General features: G+C 45.4%; 2 protein-coding genes across 2 annotated transcripts; one reads left to right on the forward strand and one right to left on the reverse strand.

Moving 5' to 3' along the window:
• Positions 1 to 346: 346 nt before the first annotated feature.
• Toll-7 (Toll-like receptor 7) lies at positions 347 to 7,333 on the reverse strand. The gene has a single exon (XM_071794400.1). The coding sequence runs from the start codon at positions 6,258 to 6,260 to the stop codon at positions 1,908 to 1,910; it is 4,353 nt and encodes a 1,450-aa protein (XP_071650501.1). The 5' UTR covers positions 6,261 to 7,333; the 3' UTR covers positions 347 to 1,907.
• A 909-nt stretch (positions 7,334 to 8,242) lies between these two features.
• Positions 8,243 to 12,235, forward strand: LOC139822568 (uncharacterized). The gene is made up of 3 exons (XM_071794411.1): positions 8,243 to 8,547; positions 9,957 to 10,388; positions 10,639 to 12,235. Exons 1-3 carry the CDS (start codon positions 8,472 to 8,474, stop codon positions 10,731 to 10,733), a joined length of 603 nt encoding a protein of 200 aa, XP_071650512.1. The 5' UTR covers positions 8,243 to 8,471; the 3' UTR covers positions 10,734 to 12,235.
• Positions 12,236 to 18,635: the final 6,400 nt, after the last annotated feature.

Raw genomic sequence — 18,635 nt, forward strand, 5'->3', positions numbered from 1 at the left:
GTCAATCTACTATTTTTTCACACATTAATATTGTTTGCCACGGCACTAATCGAGAATTGCTCATTAGTGATGCGGCGACATTAAATTATGATCTATCATACGTCAATCTTGCGCGCATTTCTTCGTCTTTAGAACTCTCTTCATGAAATATATATATACATGTGTAAATATACTAAATATACATCTGATATCGCGTATAATTTCTACGTTACGACGTGTCAAATAGTAATTGTAGAATTTCACTTCTAAATGAATTCCGCAGTGAATTATGAACTCTCCGAAATGGGCTCGACGATAGTCACTGCCAGAATCAAGATATCAAGGCGTATATTGCGAAGATGAGTAGTAACATATTTTATAAATTTATTCACATGATTTAAATAAAATCAAAAGTATACAGTTAAGTCTCACGTCACATGCGCAGACGCTCGCGCGGCTCGCTCCTCGCCGGATCGCGCGAGCGCATGCCTCACGCTTTTGTTTCTCTCACTCTTCGATTCTTACCTTCTCTTTCACGCAGCGAATTGTATCTTACATGAGGCGCGGCGATAAAGAGTGTATACTCAATATACATATTTACATATCGTACAATCATCTCTCCCCTTCCTTCTCTCCCTCTCTCTCTCTCATACATTCACATTTTCTTTTTCTTGTTCTTTCTCTCCCGCGGACATATAAAATTACAAAAAATCATCTACCTAGTCGAGAATTTCAGAGTCGAAGCTAGCATCATGATCCTATCATGCGATGAGGACGTCGAAATGCGACGTGTGTCTGTTACACGTATATATATGTACAATGTACATACGTACACGAACGCATACTGCGCAGTAAAGAGCGTTATTTACACGGATTCGTCGTAAGTAGGAAGTATTTACACGAGGGTGAAATCGCCGCCGCGAAAGGGACAGTCTGACGATTCGCGTGCGACCGCGCGAACTTTGAGATCTTTGAGTGCGCTCGCTGAAAAGTCATCGAATGAGGTAAACAGAGTTCACAGAGGTGTACAGAGAGTCTCGGGTCCCTTTGGTTTTAATAATGGTTGATTCTTCGAATGAATTTCGAGTCGAGAGTATTTAGGGAGATTACAATCTATTTTTGATATTCGATCCTAAATAAAGCTCGCCCGAAAGAAATCTTCTTGAATCAAGGATAAGATAACGTAAAGGATTCGTTCTTGAAGTCAAACACCAAATAGATAATTAAATATTTTTTACAAAGAAATAGCGAAAATGTAATTTAAAAAATTATTACAAATTTTTGTTAATATTTTTGTTAAAGACAAATCAGGTCTGTATATTAACGGGATCTAGGACATTCTGTATACCCGAACAAAATATATTTTCGCAAGAGACTATTCAGAAATTCGTAATTATACCGAGGGTGCGCACCCCGATAAGAGGGTAGATGACAAGGGGGTAGGCCGAAAGACTTATTACATCAAGCACACAGAGCGAAGGAAGACGGATGGAAATAACAAAGACAGAAATAACAAAAAAAAAGAAAAAAAGAAAAACAAGAAGGAAACATCGATCACATTCCAGCGACAGAAAAAAATCGAAATTTTCGTTGAGCAAAAAAGAAAACTCGTGCTATCATTATCGCAACAGACATCCCCAAAGTCTCCAAAGATAATTATGATATGCGAATACGTCCCTCGTTCTTTGCGACGACGTCTCTGAACTATGTACACGAATCTCGCGGGGGTCCGTGGCTCTGCACGCGCGCAACGTCTTCGAACAATCACAGTCTATCGAAGTCACCGACCGTGCGTCACGTGGACGAGCACGGGACCAAGCACAACCTTTTGGGAACGAGCTACTACCGCCGCTCGTCGTTATCGCAGTTGGGTCGACGGCACCACGATCCCATGGGTACGCGGGGATATCGGGGTCAGTCGCAGGGAGCTAAACCAGGTAGGCCTGTCCGGAGGTGGGTGGGGGCGGAGGGGGTGGCGGTTGCTGCTGTCTCCAGGCGGTCCTCTCGAGGGTGGAGTAGTCCGAGTCGATGGACGAGTAGATGTGCTCGGACAGCGGTCTCCTGTGGTCCTCGCCAACGCCGCAGTTGGCGGTGTTGGTGGTGGCGACAGTGGTCGTGACGAGATTATTGGCCGGCACCGCGTCCCGGTAAGCGTGATTGACGGTTAACCTGGGCTGCGCTGGCGACGACGATGGCGGCGGCGGCTGCGGCTGCTGTTGTTGCTGTTGCTGCGGCAGCATCGGGGGAAGCGGGCCACCGCCGCACGAATAGGCGGGCGGAGCGTGTTGCAGCATCAGCGCCGACGAGGCGTCTTTAAAGAGCGCGGCGCGTTGGCCGCCACGCAGCGTCGACATCCCGGTTTTCTCGAGACCGCCGACGCCGCCGACACCGCCGTCCAGCGTGTAGGTGTTGATATTGCGTTTGTAGACCAACGGCGAGGATTTGCTCTCGATAGATATGTCACCGACAGCGGTGGTAGTGGTGGTAGTACTAGCAGCAATGATCGCAGTTGTCGTGGACGACGGTATGGCGTATCTCAATCGTTCCCAAAACCTCTTCTCGCCCCATGTGAGTATGAGCGCCGCCGTTCTCAGATAAGGCCGCAGCTCGGGATCGCGTTCGACCTCGGCGCCAACGTGGCCGGCCTGGATGACGATCAGCTGGGAGGCACGACCGCGTAATGCCTCGTGCAGCGCTGCGCGAAACTCGAAGCGCGACCATTCGGTTTGAAGGAAATCACGGGTAAGCACGATCAGCACGCGTCGCGACGCGTCCACCGCCTCGAGGACGGCCGGTGCGGGCGCGGAGGCGCGCAACACGCAAGGCAAGTCCCGATGATGAAGGCAGAGTCTTAGACCGGCCGCGCCGTGTTCTAGTTCGACCGCCAACGAGTGCAAGACAAAGTCCTCGTCATTCGGACTGTAACACACGTAACAATCGTAGAGACGATCGCGATCGGCGTCGCAACAACCCGCAGTCATCGCGGCCGCGGGACCCATGCTCGCCGTCGTCGCAGCCTTGCCCGATTTCGTACGCAAGAATCGCAACCCGTACTTGGAGTAGGCCCAGGCACCGACCGGTTCGCGGAACACGAAAGCGAGTACTATGATCACCAAGAGAACGATAATAGCCGAGAGAGTAGCAGCTACCAACGGCAAATAGTCCGACACCATGATACTCTCGATGACACCGCCTTGAGCAAAATAGTCCGAGCAGGCAGTCTCGTTGACATTTAAACGACGCCGATAAGATGGCCTGGCGTCACCGCCATAGTAACACCATACGTCGCCAGCGTCAATAACCTTGTGCGCATTGTCCGACACCCACGAAGATAATTCCTGCAAAAACTTACATCGACACGACCACGGGTTGCCACCGAGCGATAGTTCGACCAATCGAGCGTTCAAGGTGACTTGCCACACTGGGAAGGTTACCAACCGATTGCCGTGCAATCTGAGGATCTCGAGCGAGCGTAGCGGCAGGAACGTCAAATTACCGATGAAGCCGATCACGTTGTTCTGCAAATAAAGCTCGCGCAGGTGCGACAATCGCTCAAACTCGAAACCTTTGAGTTCACGTATCCGATTGTCCTCGAGATGAAGAATCTGCAAGTTGTTGAGGCCGTTGAAAGTGCGATTCTGAATAGACTCGATGCCACTGGCGTTCACATACAGCACGCGCATGTTTTTCCGGCCGATAAACACGTGGTTCTGCAACTCCCGCAACACGTTCCCGTCAAGATAGACCTCGGTCGCGTCCATCGGTATCCTACGCGGAATTTCTTCGACCCCGAGACCCGAGCAATCGACTGCGTTGGTGTTCCACGTACGGTCATTGTAACACTTGCAGCCGGCCGGACAGGTCATCTCGCAGTCGCAGGCGTCGAAGTCGCAGCAATGGCAGAGAGCAAAACAATGCGCCTCGTAACGGCAGAGGAATTGCTCCGAGCGTGCGGTCGAGGCAGGAACGATGGCGACTCCCCGCGGCCCGGAGGTACGGCACATGGCATTGTCAAGATCCATGACGCGTGGATATTCCCTCGTCGAGGTTTGGTTATTGATGGCCGGCAGCCAGTCCATCGAGCAGTTGCAATTGAAGGGGTTGCCGCCGATGTAGAACTCCGGCAGCGGTTTGTTTTCCGGCACCTTGGTCAGCAGCAGCGACGTCAATTCCATCGTCTCGATCATGTTCGCGTACATGTCAACCCGGGTGAGATTTACTTTGTCAGCGAACGTATTCGACCGCACGGTGGTGATATAGTTATTGTTGATAAACAATAGCTCCACGCTGTCCGGCACGGACAACGGCGAGAGCTCGGTGACGCGATTGTGACTGGCGTCCAAAGTCTTCACCTTGGAGTCGCGAATTTTGTAATAGTTACCGAGACTTTCGATAAAGTTGCCGTGAATGTCGAGCCATTTGAGATTAACAGGTATGAAGGCATAATCGAACCACTCTATGTGATTTTCCGATAAATTCAGCAGCAGGAGACTGGTGATACTGGTAAATACACCGTTGATGTCCGACAAAAAATTGCCATCCAAGCGAATGGCCTCCAACTTGATATTACGATCGAACGCGTGCCTTTCCACGTGTTGCACTTTATTCCGGGCCAGATTGAGTATCTGCAAATTCGGCAGGTCCCAGAGCATACCGTGCGTCAGATTGCCGACGTCGTTGCCGATTAGACGTAGACCAGTGAGCTGATGTAGATTACGGAAGGAACCGTTGTGGAACTCGCTGATGTGGTTCTCGCCCAGGTCGAGGGTCTTGAGGAAGGCGAGGTCACGTAACGCGTCCGGGACGGCGGTGAGCTCGTTGCCGCTGAGATCCAGTTCCTTGAGATCGGAACAGTTGCGAAACGCCATCGCGTCGATGCTTGAAATCGAGTTCCCGGACATGGTCAGACGATTTAGCACAAACAGACCGTTGAAGAGCTGCGCTCCGATAGTGTGGAGCTTGTTGTCGGAAAGTTCGAGCGTATGGAGATTGTAGAGCGGCAGGAAGGCATTGCTCTCGATACGATCGATCGAATTGTTGCGTAGATCGAGGATCTGCAGGAAGAACAGGTCCTTGAACATACGCGCGTCGATGTGCGTCAGCTGGTTGTACGAGAGGTCGAGCACGATCAAGCGGATCAGACCGAGAAAAGTGGTCTCGTCAACGTGATCGCTGCCGAGGCGGTTGTTGGCGAGATTTAGGACCAGCAGCTGCTCCAGCTGGGTGAACACGCCCCGCGGCAGATCTCGCAGGCCATTGTGCGCCAGGTGTATCTCCCGCAGGTCGCGCGTGGTTTTGAACAAATCCTCGGGTAACGAGTCCAAGGCGTTATGGCTGGCGTTAAACGTACGCAGTACGGTGAGTCCGTGCAGAGCATTCTTGCCGATCTCGGTAATCGCATTGCGCTGCAGGTGTAACTCTTGCAGCTGCCGTAAGCCCACCAGCGGCCCGTCGTCGAATAATTGCCGTAATTCGTTGCGCGACAGATCCAGGATTCGGATATCCGCACGGCAGGATCCGCCGTTGACGTCGGCGCGCACCGTCAGCCCGATGTCGTCGACGTCCCGTATACGATTGCCGGTGAGATTGAGGGTCTGCAGGTTGTCCAGCTCGCAGAGCAGCCTGGGCGGCAGCGCTAGCACGTTGCTCTCGACGATCTCCAGCGTGTGAAGCTCGCGTAGGCCGCGGAGCGAGCTCGGCGCGAATTCCAGATACCTGGCGGCACCCCAAGCGGCATTGAACGTCTGCACGACGAGCCGCTTGAGATCCGGCAGCGGTTGAAACGCATCCTCCGGGATACGCAGCACCTTGCAACCGTGCACGTGCAACTCGTGCAAGCCAGCCAGCCGCTGCCAGCTTTGCGCGTTGAAACTGCTCTCGAAGTGATGTACATCGCTGCAGCGGATCCGTAGCTTGAGAGCGCCGTCGAGGGACGGCGCCAGAGTGACGATTGCCGTAGGATCCAGGACGCGAAGGGCGCAGTCCGCCGAACGGGTGTCGTTGCCAGCCTCGTTGGTCCACCGGCAGGCGGCCGCGGCCGGGCCAGGGTGCATCGACATCAGCAGCAACAGCGATAGCGTCGTCACCGCGAACGGGCGACGGAACGGGGTGGTCGCGCTCACCGTTGTCACCGTCGACGTCGACATCGGTGACAACGCGGTCGAGGATCCTCTCGATGATGTTGTCAACCACAATGACGCTGTCAACGACATCGTCGCCGCCGCCGTTGTCGTCGTTGTCGCGACGACACCACCCCTCACCGTCGTCATATCGCGCCGCATTTTCACGAAGAGCAGCCCGCCCCTTTTGCTCTCGACGTCAATGTCGAGTCGCGCGTGTCGGGGCAACGGCGGCGACGGCGACGACGGCAACGGCGACGACGGTCACCACAACGACGCTCGCTTCGGCAATCTTGGGGTAACGAGCGGCCCTCCCCCTTCTTCCTTTTTCATTCACGCAACGCACACGCGTGATACGGGCGGCACACAGACTCGCGGCTCGGCTCGGCACGACGGCGACGACGACGACAACAACAACGGGGAGGACGTGGAGGCCGACGACGACGACACACGCACGCACGCCACATACACACGCGCGGGGCTGCTCCACGGAATAAGAGGGAAAGAGAACACACGCGCGCGCGCGCGCGCGCACGCTCACGCACCTCGTATCACGTATCAAACGCGGAGCGGCCCATTTCCCTCGCCCTTTATCCGCGGGCTGGCCACCAGTCGCGAGCCACCCCGCTGCTGCCACCCCGGAACGCCGCACCGTTCGCCCGCGCTTCCGCGAGCCCTCGTCAACCACCCCCGTGTAGATCGGCCGTCGTCCCGCGCGGCCCTCACAAATAAAGATACTCTTCTTTTCTCTTTCGCGGCTCACAAATAAAGATACTCCTTTTTTTCAATCCTTATATCGTGTATATACGATTCCGCGAGATATCGGAGCGCGCGAATCCCGTTCTTTCACCCCGTCACAAAATCAACCCCCGGATCGTATTACGATTGTGCACGAGACGGTGGCCAGAACGCTCTTCGACGATATCAACGAAAACAGTCCCGTACGAGCGCGAGCACTCGTGCTGCACCGTCGCGCGCGCACTCGCCTCGCATCGAGCACCAGCACTGAACCCGCGAGCGCCTGAGCAGCGCGCATCATCGGCATTCCCGACCGTTGCCGTCCCCGGTTTCCCCCGCCCCCCGGAGGTTCTAGGGGGCACCACTCTCCTGTAACCGCCGACAAGAAAGCGGGGGTCCGGGGTAGTCGAGCAGATCGGCGACGTACTGGATAGGGTTGCGGGAAACTCGTTCTGGAACGGTCATTCGGAATACGATCGTTACTTTCGATTTTACACGTAAAAAGAGGATCACTTATTTTACGGTTTTTTTTTTAACTTGAAAAATATATCTTTCAAACAGAATTCTAGCTTTATCAAATTTGAGAAATATGTATTTCGGATAGATCGCGGAAAGCAGACTGACGTCGCTATAATTTAGGTCAAATAAATGTATTTTTATTTGAAATCATGTAAATGATGTAATAATGATATTTTTATGGCGTACGTATGTACAAAATTCACAACAGAAAAGTTAAATACAATGAGTATGAAGAACTGAGATAAGACGTTGGCAAGGTTGCCGCTAACATATAAAATGTATAAACAGAATATAAAAATATACATTTTCCATAAAATATTTTTAAGCTGCTTTTTTAACATAAAAAGGCTAAAGTGGAAAAAATTGCACGAAACATTTCGCGTAACATATGGCATGCTTTTCGAGCCCCTTTTCATCCCTCAATTTGTCCAGGATACTGTACTCAAGTTACGCAATAAGCCCGTTCTCGATTTGCGCAAGCTTCTCCCTCTTTCACTCAAATCAGTTCTATAATAGGGAATGCAACTAAAAACTAAACGAACGGAATTATACGGTGCACCTTATTCTTGCACTTCTAGTGTTTTCCGCATCTGAGGATCGATTGATCGGATTGATGAAAAATTAGAAAAGTGAATATAGATTTATTAAATTTTGATAAATTAAATTGTAAATTAATGAATTTCCTCACTTCTCAATTTTCACCTCGTCTCAAAATCACACGCGATCCTCTGAAACGAGATGGACGTATATTCGAGCGTAGGAGAGAAAATTAGCGAAAAATTCAAATGCAGAAGGTGCACGTAAAACGAACGAACTTGCAATCGTGGTCCACCATGTTCTAGGGATTATTCAGTCGGGACAATCTGGCAACTGCGCCGTTACCGTCGCCAGTCGCCATCTTCACAGTCTTCACGCACTGCACGCGGTCGTTGCTGGTCGCTGCAGGCAGGCTGCAGGTCGCTGCGAGTTCACCAGAGGCACTCGTTCCAGTTCGGCGGTAGTTTGCGTCGTGCGTCGTCTGTTCTCCGTCGTCTGTGCAGTGTGCGCAACGTTTCGAGGAGCACGAGGAGGAACCCCGGAGGAGCTCCCGATACCCCAAAACTTTCGAGAGCCAAGATGAAGCCGGCTTACGTGATCTGCGCGTTGCTGAGCGTCGCGATCGGCACCACCACGCTGGTGCTGGCCGAAAACGGTGAGTTAAGCTAGATCTCGATATTTTGGCGCGTAGCGCGCGTCGCCGAAGTGCCCGCCGCTCATGCGTACGTAATAACGGTGATAAGCGCACGATAGCGGTCCGAAGGCAGCTGAGTTCCGCGTTCCGTGTGACGCCTACCCGCGTCGAATTACCGATAGCGGCTCCTGGGCCCCGAGACGAGTTTCTCTCCGAGAGCGTCGTTCGCGAAATTTATTCATGAACTCGCGTATTCCGTTCTCACGCGCGAAACGTAACGATCGGCGTTTCGCGCGCGGGAAATCCAGGAAGATAAGAGACTGAGAAGAAAAACATCGATCCGTTGCACAGCGGTCCGGTGTACAACGTGTAGTATGTCTCTTACGCGCGTTTCGACCTTCGTTAGGCGACGGCGACGGTGGTGGTGGTGGTGGTCGTCTCGAGCAGATTGCTATTGATCTCTTTCGCCGACCACCGCCGGCCGAATCTTGGCTACGATGAACGATAACGATCACACGCGCGACGACTTTAATGTTTCGTCAGCAGCACACATCCGCGCGGTCGCCCCCCGGCGAACGATCTTCTTTTCTTCTTCCTATGTAATGGGAGCAGTGCTGCTCTGAAAACGGCCAGGGCGATCCGCTAGTCGTATAAGCCGCAAGCGGCGTAATTACAAAGGTTGTAGGCCTCGATAGGCGCCGATACGAGGTACTGATAGTTAAACAATGCAGACAGTAACAAGTAACAGTCGCAATACTTTCAAAAAAAAATTTTTCTTCCGGACAAAACACGTCCGAACACGATCGAGCTCGCCAACCGACCACAAAACGCGAGTCGACAGTCGACTTCACAGCTAGATAAAGCCTATTCTACAATGGATGCAAAACGCAAAAACAGCCGGCGAACGATACATGTACTAAACCGCGATACTGAGAGCGGTTGGAAGTTTACCGCGAAAAGATATACATTTTGCTCCCGTTTTGATACGCATTCTTATATTTTCACGCACGTCCGCGAGAAACGGAAAGATATCAACTCGACGCCCGAGATTATCCGAAAGCGTAGGAAAATTCAGTAGAAATTATTTAACGTTTGAAACCGCAAGAGATAACGTCTGAAGAAATCTTAATATCATTGCAGAATGAAATTTGATGCGAATTTTATCTTTGCTTTGTACTTTTAAATACGAATATTTTATTAATTTAGGAAACATTTTAAATAAATTATTTATTTTACTTCATATTTATTTTACTTATGTATAACGTGTAAAGAAATATTAGCTCATTATAAATAGAAATGTAAATGGAATTTTGAATATACTTTTTTTTACTTTATTGAGAGTCAGGAAAAATGAGTTGACTTATGTTCGAAATGTATAAAATCTTTATCTGTATTAAAAGAAATAATATATGGGTTCTTCATGCATTCAGGTATAGAGGCAAAGTCTGGACCGACACAACCACCTAAATCTATCGTTCCGCCAAATCTTGCAGCGGTATCAAAGACCATCACTGATGCGACAACTGCTGAGCCTGCTGATCCACCAAACAATAAAACCACTCAGAATCCTACTATTACTACATCTTCTCCTACAACTACCACTACTAAACCTCCTACTCCACCTATCACTACTAAACCTACTACTACACCTACTACGGCTGTACCTGATCCCAAGCCTACCACTAGTAACACTACTACTCCTACAACTACATCCACAACTACACCGACGTCACCAACAACAAGCCATATTCCTACAGCTCCACCCTCTTCTACAGCTATACCCGGTACCACGGATGCATCGAAGACAACAGCTGTACCCCCTGCATCTAAGGATCGCCAGTTTGATGGTCTAAGCTTCTTTGGTACGTAATGTTATTCTGCTAGGTCGTTTCTATAGATTGATTAACATCAATAGGCGATAAAGTAAAAAATCCGTAAAGAAATTGTGTATTAAAATAATTAAAATAGCGCACATTATAAGTATTATAAAAAAAAATTTTTTTAGATAATTTTCTTTCATCGTGAACTTTTTGCTGTGTTTCATTCATTAATGTAGCAAATGTTTACTGTCAAATATCGAAATAGTGTATATCTTCCTGTTATATCTTCCAGGTGGCATTGTCCTTACTACATGTCTGATGGCGATTGCTGCGTTTTCGTGGAAGTTCTACAGGCAGTGCAAAGAAGGCAACTATCGTACTCTGTGATAACGTGCAAGGCTATAACAAAACTTTCGTCAAGTAAACGCAGTTAATCGAATTAAGAACTATGAATAATTATTTTATTTTAATAATATTGCGTATTTTTATAACGCAGTTAAGTGTTGCGTGGTTTAAGTGCTCTTAGTAATGTGATGTGCAACCACGAGTTCCGTTTTTCTCAATACATGTATATCTATCTAATAGGGACGGAGGGGAGGGGGTTAAGTAATCGTATGTATTGGAAACGATGATGTTGTATTTATATGCGCGTTTTACTAGTAGATGAGAGATTGTGACGAGTTGCGTGTTGCAAGTAGGAAGGCAGACGAGATGGGATGGAGGGAGGGGGAGAAAGGTGGGCGCATTAACGAGAGCTAATGACCAATCAAACGTACATTCCGCGAGAGAGAAAAAGAGGGAGATCATAGTTCTTTAAACGCGCATTATCCCACTTCTTATTAGCTTTCGCTGAAACTGCAACTGTCGGCAAGCTGTATTTTTTAATCTATGGTATGGTGTATAGTGTATACATTCCGCAGTAAAGTTACGTAAGGTCTGACTTTTCTATGAGACGGGAGAGAGAAGAGAAAGTGTTGAGAAACATTGGGTTCGACGCAGGTATCTTAGCGTGAAAACGGTACGATGCCGAAGCGAAATAAATCATCAAAACATTTGAATCTCAGACGGACGTGTCCCAAAGTATGACATCGACGCATCCGAGATGCGTTCTATAATATATAGAATTAAAGCCGGACTGTTATTGAAAACGTAGTAGTCTGTTCAATTACACGATCGCAAGCATATCAACTCTCTTCTTTGCCCTTATCGCTAGTTTTGTTTGCACGATATTTCTCCGGCAAGATCTGAGCAACGCGTGGATAATGGTACAAATATTTACGATATTATCGAAGTTAAGGTTTATTTTTTTCTATCCGATTTTGCGTTCTTTTTTTTTACATATTATTTACTCTTATTTACTCAGCGTCGCCTGAATTTGCATTGTATGTTTGCATACGATAACAGTTTTATTTCTTTGTAAGATAATTTCATTATTCTTGAGCGCGTTCAAGATATCGTCGATTATTTACGCGTTGCAATCGTAACCGCCGATGTCATAAAACTCTCTTTACACTTCTTAAAATGCTTGTTCATCAAATAGAATGCCTAAGTATCGAATAGTTCCTTTCTCACACGTTCGCCTAAGATTAATCAAATTACAAAAAATCAACTGAAAAATGTTTCACCTTTTTTTTTAGCACATCGTCACATGTCACATGAACCACAAAATTTAATTAATTAACGGTCTTTTTTGTAGCTAGTATTGTGAAATAATATATTAAATAGTACAATACTGTATTAATTAAGCTTTAAGCGATATTCTAAGTAACGTGTCACATTTATTATAAAAAAGGCAAAAATTATATGTTATATTTATGTGCAATATATAATCTCTTTCGGTTCGCCTTAGGTTACGTTTATAGTACAATATTGAAAATCCAAAGACACAACACTGTGTTGTAATATTTCATGAGGCCCTCCTCTTCCTGATATCCTTATCGGCATTATCAGCAATATGTCATAATGGTTTTATTATCGTAGAAAATACGTATAACTCGCTTTAGTTGCGCGATGTTCGGATTTCACTTCATTATTCTTTACCGCGAAGAGGATTTCGAAAAAAAAAAAAAAATCTGCCTCGGCAAATAAATGCATTTATGTGAAAGTACGTATTATATTTAAATGATTTGAAAACAGTGTATCGAAAAGAATCCTCGAAATGCAGATCAATTGTAAAATATATCTCTCACCACGTCCGTAAGATTACGAATTAATCGAAAGATATCGAATAGCGGATAAATCTTTTTTTTTTATAACTGCGAAAAAACTCGGTTATCGCACGTAATTTCCCCGCAAAATGACGTCAGAACTATCTCGAAGCGTCGACGATGCGCGGAGGCGCCTCTTCCTCGTTCTCGTATCGCGAAAATAATCAATTGCCGCCGGGCTGAGGACCGCCGGCGTGTTTTGCCATTGGCATATCGCTCGCTGGCGCGATTTTAAATACAGGAATTTACCCTGTACAGAAAGGGTATTGATCGCATCGCGCCGCTGTTACATGTACTTGACACATATATTTCCGCTTAAAACTAATACGCGGCTCAGAAACTCGCGACTTTAATTGTCGTTCCCCGCGCCGGGAGAGGAAAAATCCATTATCGTGTCGCACGAAGGTGCAAAGGGAGAAAAGAAAACAACGGGGATAAGGTGAAAGGAGCGGATCGATAACGAGAAAATCACGTACCACGGTATTGTGAATAAGGGATTTGTACACGACAGAGAGAGGGAGAGAGAGAGAGAGATCTACAGTTTCATCGAGGCTGCAATGAGATATCCGATGCGGCAAACACGGCGCAGGACGAAGCCGTGTGATATTGCAGTCGATAAACTTGCTTGGCTTGGCCAAGCTGCAATAATTTACTCGCTGAGAGTATCTTCCGAGAAAACGGTTGTAGGATGTCCCGTTACCTCGCACCTATTTCGGAAAATTCCCGACGTCACGTTTAGTATGGAACGGAAAGCATTTGCATTCTCGAATCTATTAATTGCTGGAGATACATACCAATTCGATATCTTAAGTAATCTGCCTTGAAAAAAGAAAAAAACCATTTTATAATACTTTATAATAAAATATATAATTGACCTACGATATATAGTAAAATATAATCAAACTATCACATGTATATAATAAAATACAATCAAATTAAAGACATATGATGAGATGCTATAACTAGATTATGATATGTGATAAAAATATAACAGGACTACGAGATACATTAAAATACAATCAGATTATAATATGTGATAAAAATATAACAGGACTACGAGATACATTAAAATACAATCAGATTATAATATATAATAAAATATTATACATGATCAAATTTACGAGCGACGAACCATCCCGAACTTTGTGGAAGCCACATGTGCTCTTATTCCCGTTTCATCTTGCGCATATTGAGCGTGCGAGTGTTGCGGCGTAACGTTCCCAGAGATGAGATAGAGCGCGGAAAACCAGAGATAAGAAAAACACATACGCGTAAGAAAAGAGATCACGGCGAGACGAGCGTGACGTAATAAAAAAAAGACCTGCGTGACGTCGTCTGGCGAAAACATGTAGAGTCAGGAACGGTTATTTGAGTCAGTCAAAGAAAAAAATGAGATAAAAAATTTTTCAAGACATCTAAAAATCTTGGAGAGGGAAACAAGTAAAAACACTGAATCGGCCTTAATAACAAAAATTAATACAGCTAGTATGTAATAAGAGTCCTATGATTTAAATACTTAAAAAATCCTTTCCTATCCTATACTGTAAGTCGTTTCAAAATGTGAACTCTTTCGCAAGAGTGGCTGGAGAATATTTATGGTTATTAGAGCAATATAAGAGAAATATAAGGGGAAAAAAACCTGAAGGAAGCTGAGATTAAAACTTGATTTTCTGGAAAAGATTAAGTTTCTTCGGGGAACTACGGATCTAGGATTTTGAAATTTGGATAATAAGTTCCATAAATAATTACTGCAAATTAGGCGTAAAATTTACCAAAATCCACACTTTAACCTTCAAAAATATTTTTAATCCTAGAACTACAGACATATTTTTTTGTATGCGTAGATATCTCAACAAGCTGGGTCGCTCAGATCCAATCGAATTTTATATATAACTCTGGTAAAAACGGATCTTATTTTCCGATAAATTTTTTTTTAAAGGAGGATACTAAACGTCGTAGAGTACGAGAGAAAGATACAAGTTTGTTTTTTACATTGCAAAATAAAGTAAGTTTAAACAAAGAGAAATTTTTCCAAGAATGTCAGCGACTTGAAATTTTCGCCGAGTTTCATAAACTCATGTTCATTTATGAGAAGAGGACCTTACATTAAATTGTTGCGATAATCAGTACGTGAAAGCAGACATGGGAAACTTGAAACACCTTACACAATAGGTGATCAAGCGTCAACGGTCCAACAGTAACTAATGGTTCAAAATAAGAACCCTTTCATGTACTAAGTTTGCGAATAAATAACAAGATTATATTCCTTAATTAATTTCAATTAGACTTTTCACAGAATTTGTGAATTTAAGGCTCATTGTGTTACGAAGATATACAGTGCAGTTAAAAATAAATTGCGAAAAGCGATAATCTCTCACACTTTCGCAAAGATAAAATCAATGCCAAGTTGGTCAACCGATCATTAAACAGTAACATGATAAAGGTGTGGCATCCAATATTGCATCTAATAACTGGATAATTGCATAATTATATATAACTGTTTGATGATACACGGATGTAATAATACACCGAAATATCCTTATCGCATCTCGCTTCTCTCTCTTTGGCAAGATATCACGAACGTCAATTATCAAAATATTTTTCGTCTTACTCATTTTTTTGCGCAGTGCATACGTTAACTGCATTTTCTTTTCGCTATAAATTTCACTTCCTCGTGCGCTTATCAGCTCGCGTTCAGGGCCGGCGTAACAATTCGCAGAAAAATTCTAAGAGAAAGTCGTGAGGAAAGAATGGGAGGTCATTACTTACGTCAGCTTTTCAATTTGCAACGCACGTGTTTTCGCACCTGTGAGTCTTAAATTGAGACTCTATTGAAATACGAGAGATCTACTGGAGATACGAAAAATCAATTTCGAATATTGTTGTTGCGTCACACTTACTCGCATATACGTGTTTTTCCGAAAGAAATATCCACTTCGTGTCGGGCAAAGAATATGTGCCGTAAAAAAAAGGTGTAAAATTACGTACACAAGTATATAAAAATCACACGATATATAACGGAAATATGCTTGCGTTACAAATTGTACGATTTTTACACGTGTCGTTCTCTCGTAATTTTACATCCTTTTTTTTAATAGCGTATAGATGAAATGTCCAACGGTTTTATAACACCCTATATAACTCGCCGACGTGTATAACGATCGGCGATCGCGAAACGGGAAAAGAATAAGCTCGCCAGAGCGTGATATGCCCTTACTCCTTTCACCGAGAGCCTGCTCCGCGGCCCACTATTTATACCTCGGTGGAATTTCTCAGGATATCAACACGGAATTATTACGTATCGCACGATTACGAGCTGCGGACGATAAACGTGCACACGGAGTCGCGGACGTACCGCCGCGGCGCCGCTTCGACGGTGCAAAAGAGCGATACGGGTTTAACGGCGCGCGTTGCGGGTCTTTATCAGGTCTGAAAGCGAGCCCCGTTTCGCGAAAAAAAAATAACTCAGATTATTTCTAGGCTCCAAGAGGCTTTATTTCAGCATGTACTGTTAAAAGAATTAAATTATATTTAACAACAAGCGTACAAATCATACGATTCATAACGGTGCATATTTCGCGTGATTTTACTCTTGTTATTCGTATAATTTTACTTTCTTTTTACAGTGCTTTATCTCAGCATACACTGTATAAAATTGTATGAACAGCGAGTATAAAAGTCACACAATTTCTAATAGAAATATAAACAAATTGTATAATTTTATTTGTCGTTTATGTAATTTTTTACATTTTCATATGGCACCTTCCTTATATTAACTATTTTATATATACATGTGTGTGTGTGTGTGTGTAATAGTTAATCTTTTTAATAAAACATTTTTTATCATGCAATATGGTGATGCACGTAGATTTTTATCTAGTTTTAAATAACTACTTTATGAGATTTGCGTTATAACAAGGAATGATATAAACATTGCATCTTATTACGTATCGTGCTTGTATATTGCAATATGTATGGAAACGCTGTGTATGTGTGCGTGACACGCTAAAGTTCACTTGATGTTTGCAAAGTCACTTAATTCCATTCAACTAAACTCCATTTAAACTCAAGTGAATTTAATTTACTCTTTTCATATGTTGAATTTTAATCGCGTTTATACAATTATCAAAATATTCTATGTCAAATATTAAGAGAGACATATATCAAATATTAACAAGACTGACAATGAGAAAGACGTTTCAAACTATTATTAACCGGTTATTGCGATAAATATTACCACATGCCTCGGCGGTTCGAATCCTGGCTGAGGTAATATTTTTTGCAATAAACTCTTTATAGTTTTTAGATAATTAAAATCGCGTCGATTTAATTCCGGGGAAAGAAGGGTTTTTAATGTTTCAACGATAGTTGCGTTTCAAGTCCGACTGTGATCGGCGCGCAGTAATAAGTTGGAATATATACATATATGTATCGGAAATTAATATTTTGAGCTGCCTAAGATCTAAGCTTAGACCGAAAACGGCTTGTTATTCTTAGTTGATTGTGTATCATGGCGGTCTTGTTTGCTCTTATTATTTCAGATTCGTTGTTAAGATTATTTAATTCGCAGTTCGTTACCATTTAATTCGCCTTGATCCAGGTCGTTACGTCAAATTACGATCACCCTCGAAACTTTCGGATGAGAGTTGAATCTGTAGCTCGATTGTGGTTATCGTTCATTAAGAGTAACATTCGTCGCTCGAGGATCAATCGCCGTACAAATTGCAAAGTAAATAACGCACTGAGGAGGGGAGGACAATGCGTGTTTGTCACATTCGTGAGTCTGAGGTACTTATCGCCGCAGGCCGTTAATAAGAGAGCGCATTCCCTCGTATATATCTTCGCCTTTTCTTTCTATTCCCATCTTATCCTTTTGCCGTATCATTTCTCTTGCCCGTGCCCTTCCTCACAGTTATCGGCCCGGAGAACCCTTATTCCCTTCTCTCGTATATATCTCTTTCTCTTTATAGCTCTCCTCTTGCTCGACCCATCCTCGGTCTCCTAAGCAATTCCCACCTCTTCGTCCCTTCCACCCCGCGGTATTAAAAAATTCAATATAATAAAAAGAGGCAAAGGATCGAGCTTCCCTTGGGAAACCTTACAGCACTTGGTTCTGTATCAAAAAGAATTGTTTGGCCTTGCACGTGGTGCGTTAAAAAAATGCCATGTAAATGCACGATCATGTTTCTGTGCTATCGCGTTAAAAATTTTAACGGGAAAAATCGTAGCGTCTAATTTTGATCGTGATCGATATACTATATATATCGCGACTTTATTTATCCGTCACGTTTGTTAGGTGTAAATTTAAATCCACTGAGACAGTGCACGCGACGTGAGTCCAGAGATTAGCACGCGCGATGCAGGTGCTTATATACAAATGCTATATATACACTCTCTCCTATCCTTAGATACATTTTGGTCGCTTTAGATCTCGAGTAAATCCCTGCCTGTTAGTTATACATGTCTATGTCGAGGGCAAGATACCCTCTCTTCTGTCGTCACCCGGGTGACACGCGGGTTGCTGTCGGGGAGTAACGCAGGGAGCCGCTCTCGCGAGCAAAGAACGCGCGCTCTTGGGGTTGCTGCAAGGCGGGATGAAAACGTGGCCGATCGATCGACGCGCCCGGCGCTCGCGAGCTCACGAATGACCACGCGTGCGGCACGTCACGGGAGAGAGAGAGAGAGAGAGAGAGAGAGAGAGAGAGAGAGAGAGAGAGAGAGAGGGAGAGAGAGAGGATGCCGAGGTGCCTGGATGCTGGGAGGCACCGAAAAGAGGTAGGCCTCGCGACGCCGCTAACGTCTTCGATCGCGAGGCGATCGTTCGCCACCTCTTCATCCCTTCACCTCTTTCTCTCTCCATGTGTTGTCCTCCTCTTTCTCTTATCCTTTCTCTCTCCCTCTTTCTCTCTTGCTTCCGCTCTTTCCATCTCACCCCGCCGGATCGAGGACGCGAGAACGCGCGCGGGTCGTAATCTCCCCGTGTGGTCCACGCTCCACGCGCGCGCGGAGAGAGAGAGAAAGAGAAAGGGGGAAGGAGAAAGAGAGAGAGTGCGCGGCGCTCCGCTCCGCCGCGAGGTCCAGA

Source organism: Temnothorax longispinosus, chromosome 1, assembly GCF_030848805.1.
Source record: "Temnothorax longispinosus isolate EJ_2023e chromosome 1, Tlon_JGU_v1, whole genome shotgun sequence".
Taxonomy (NCBI): Eukaryota; Metazoa; Arthropoda; class Insecta; order Hymenoptera; family Formicidae; genus Temnothorax; species Temnothorax longispinosus.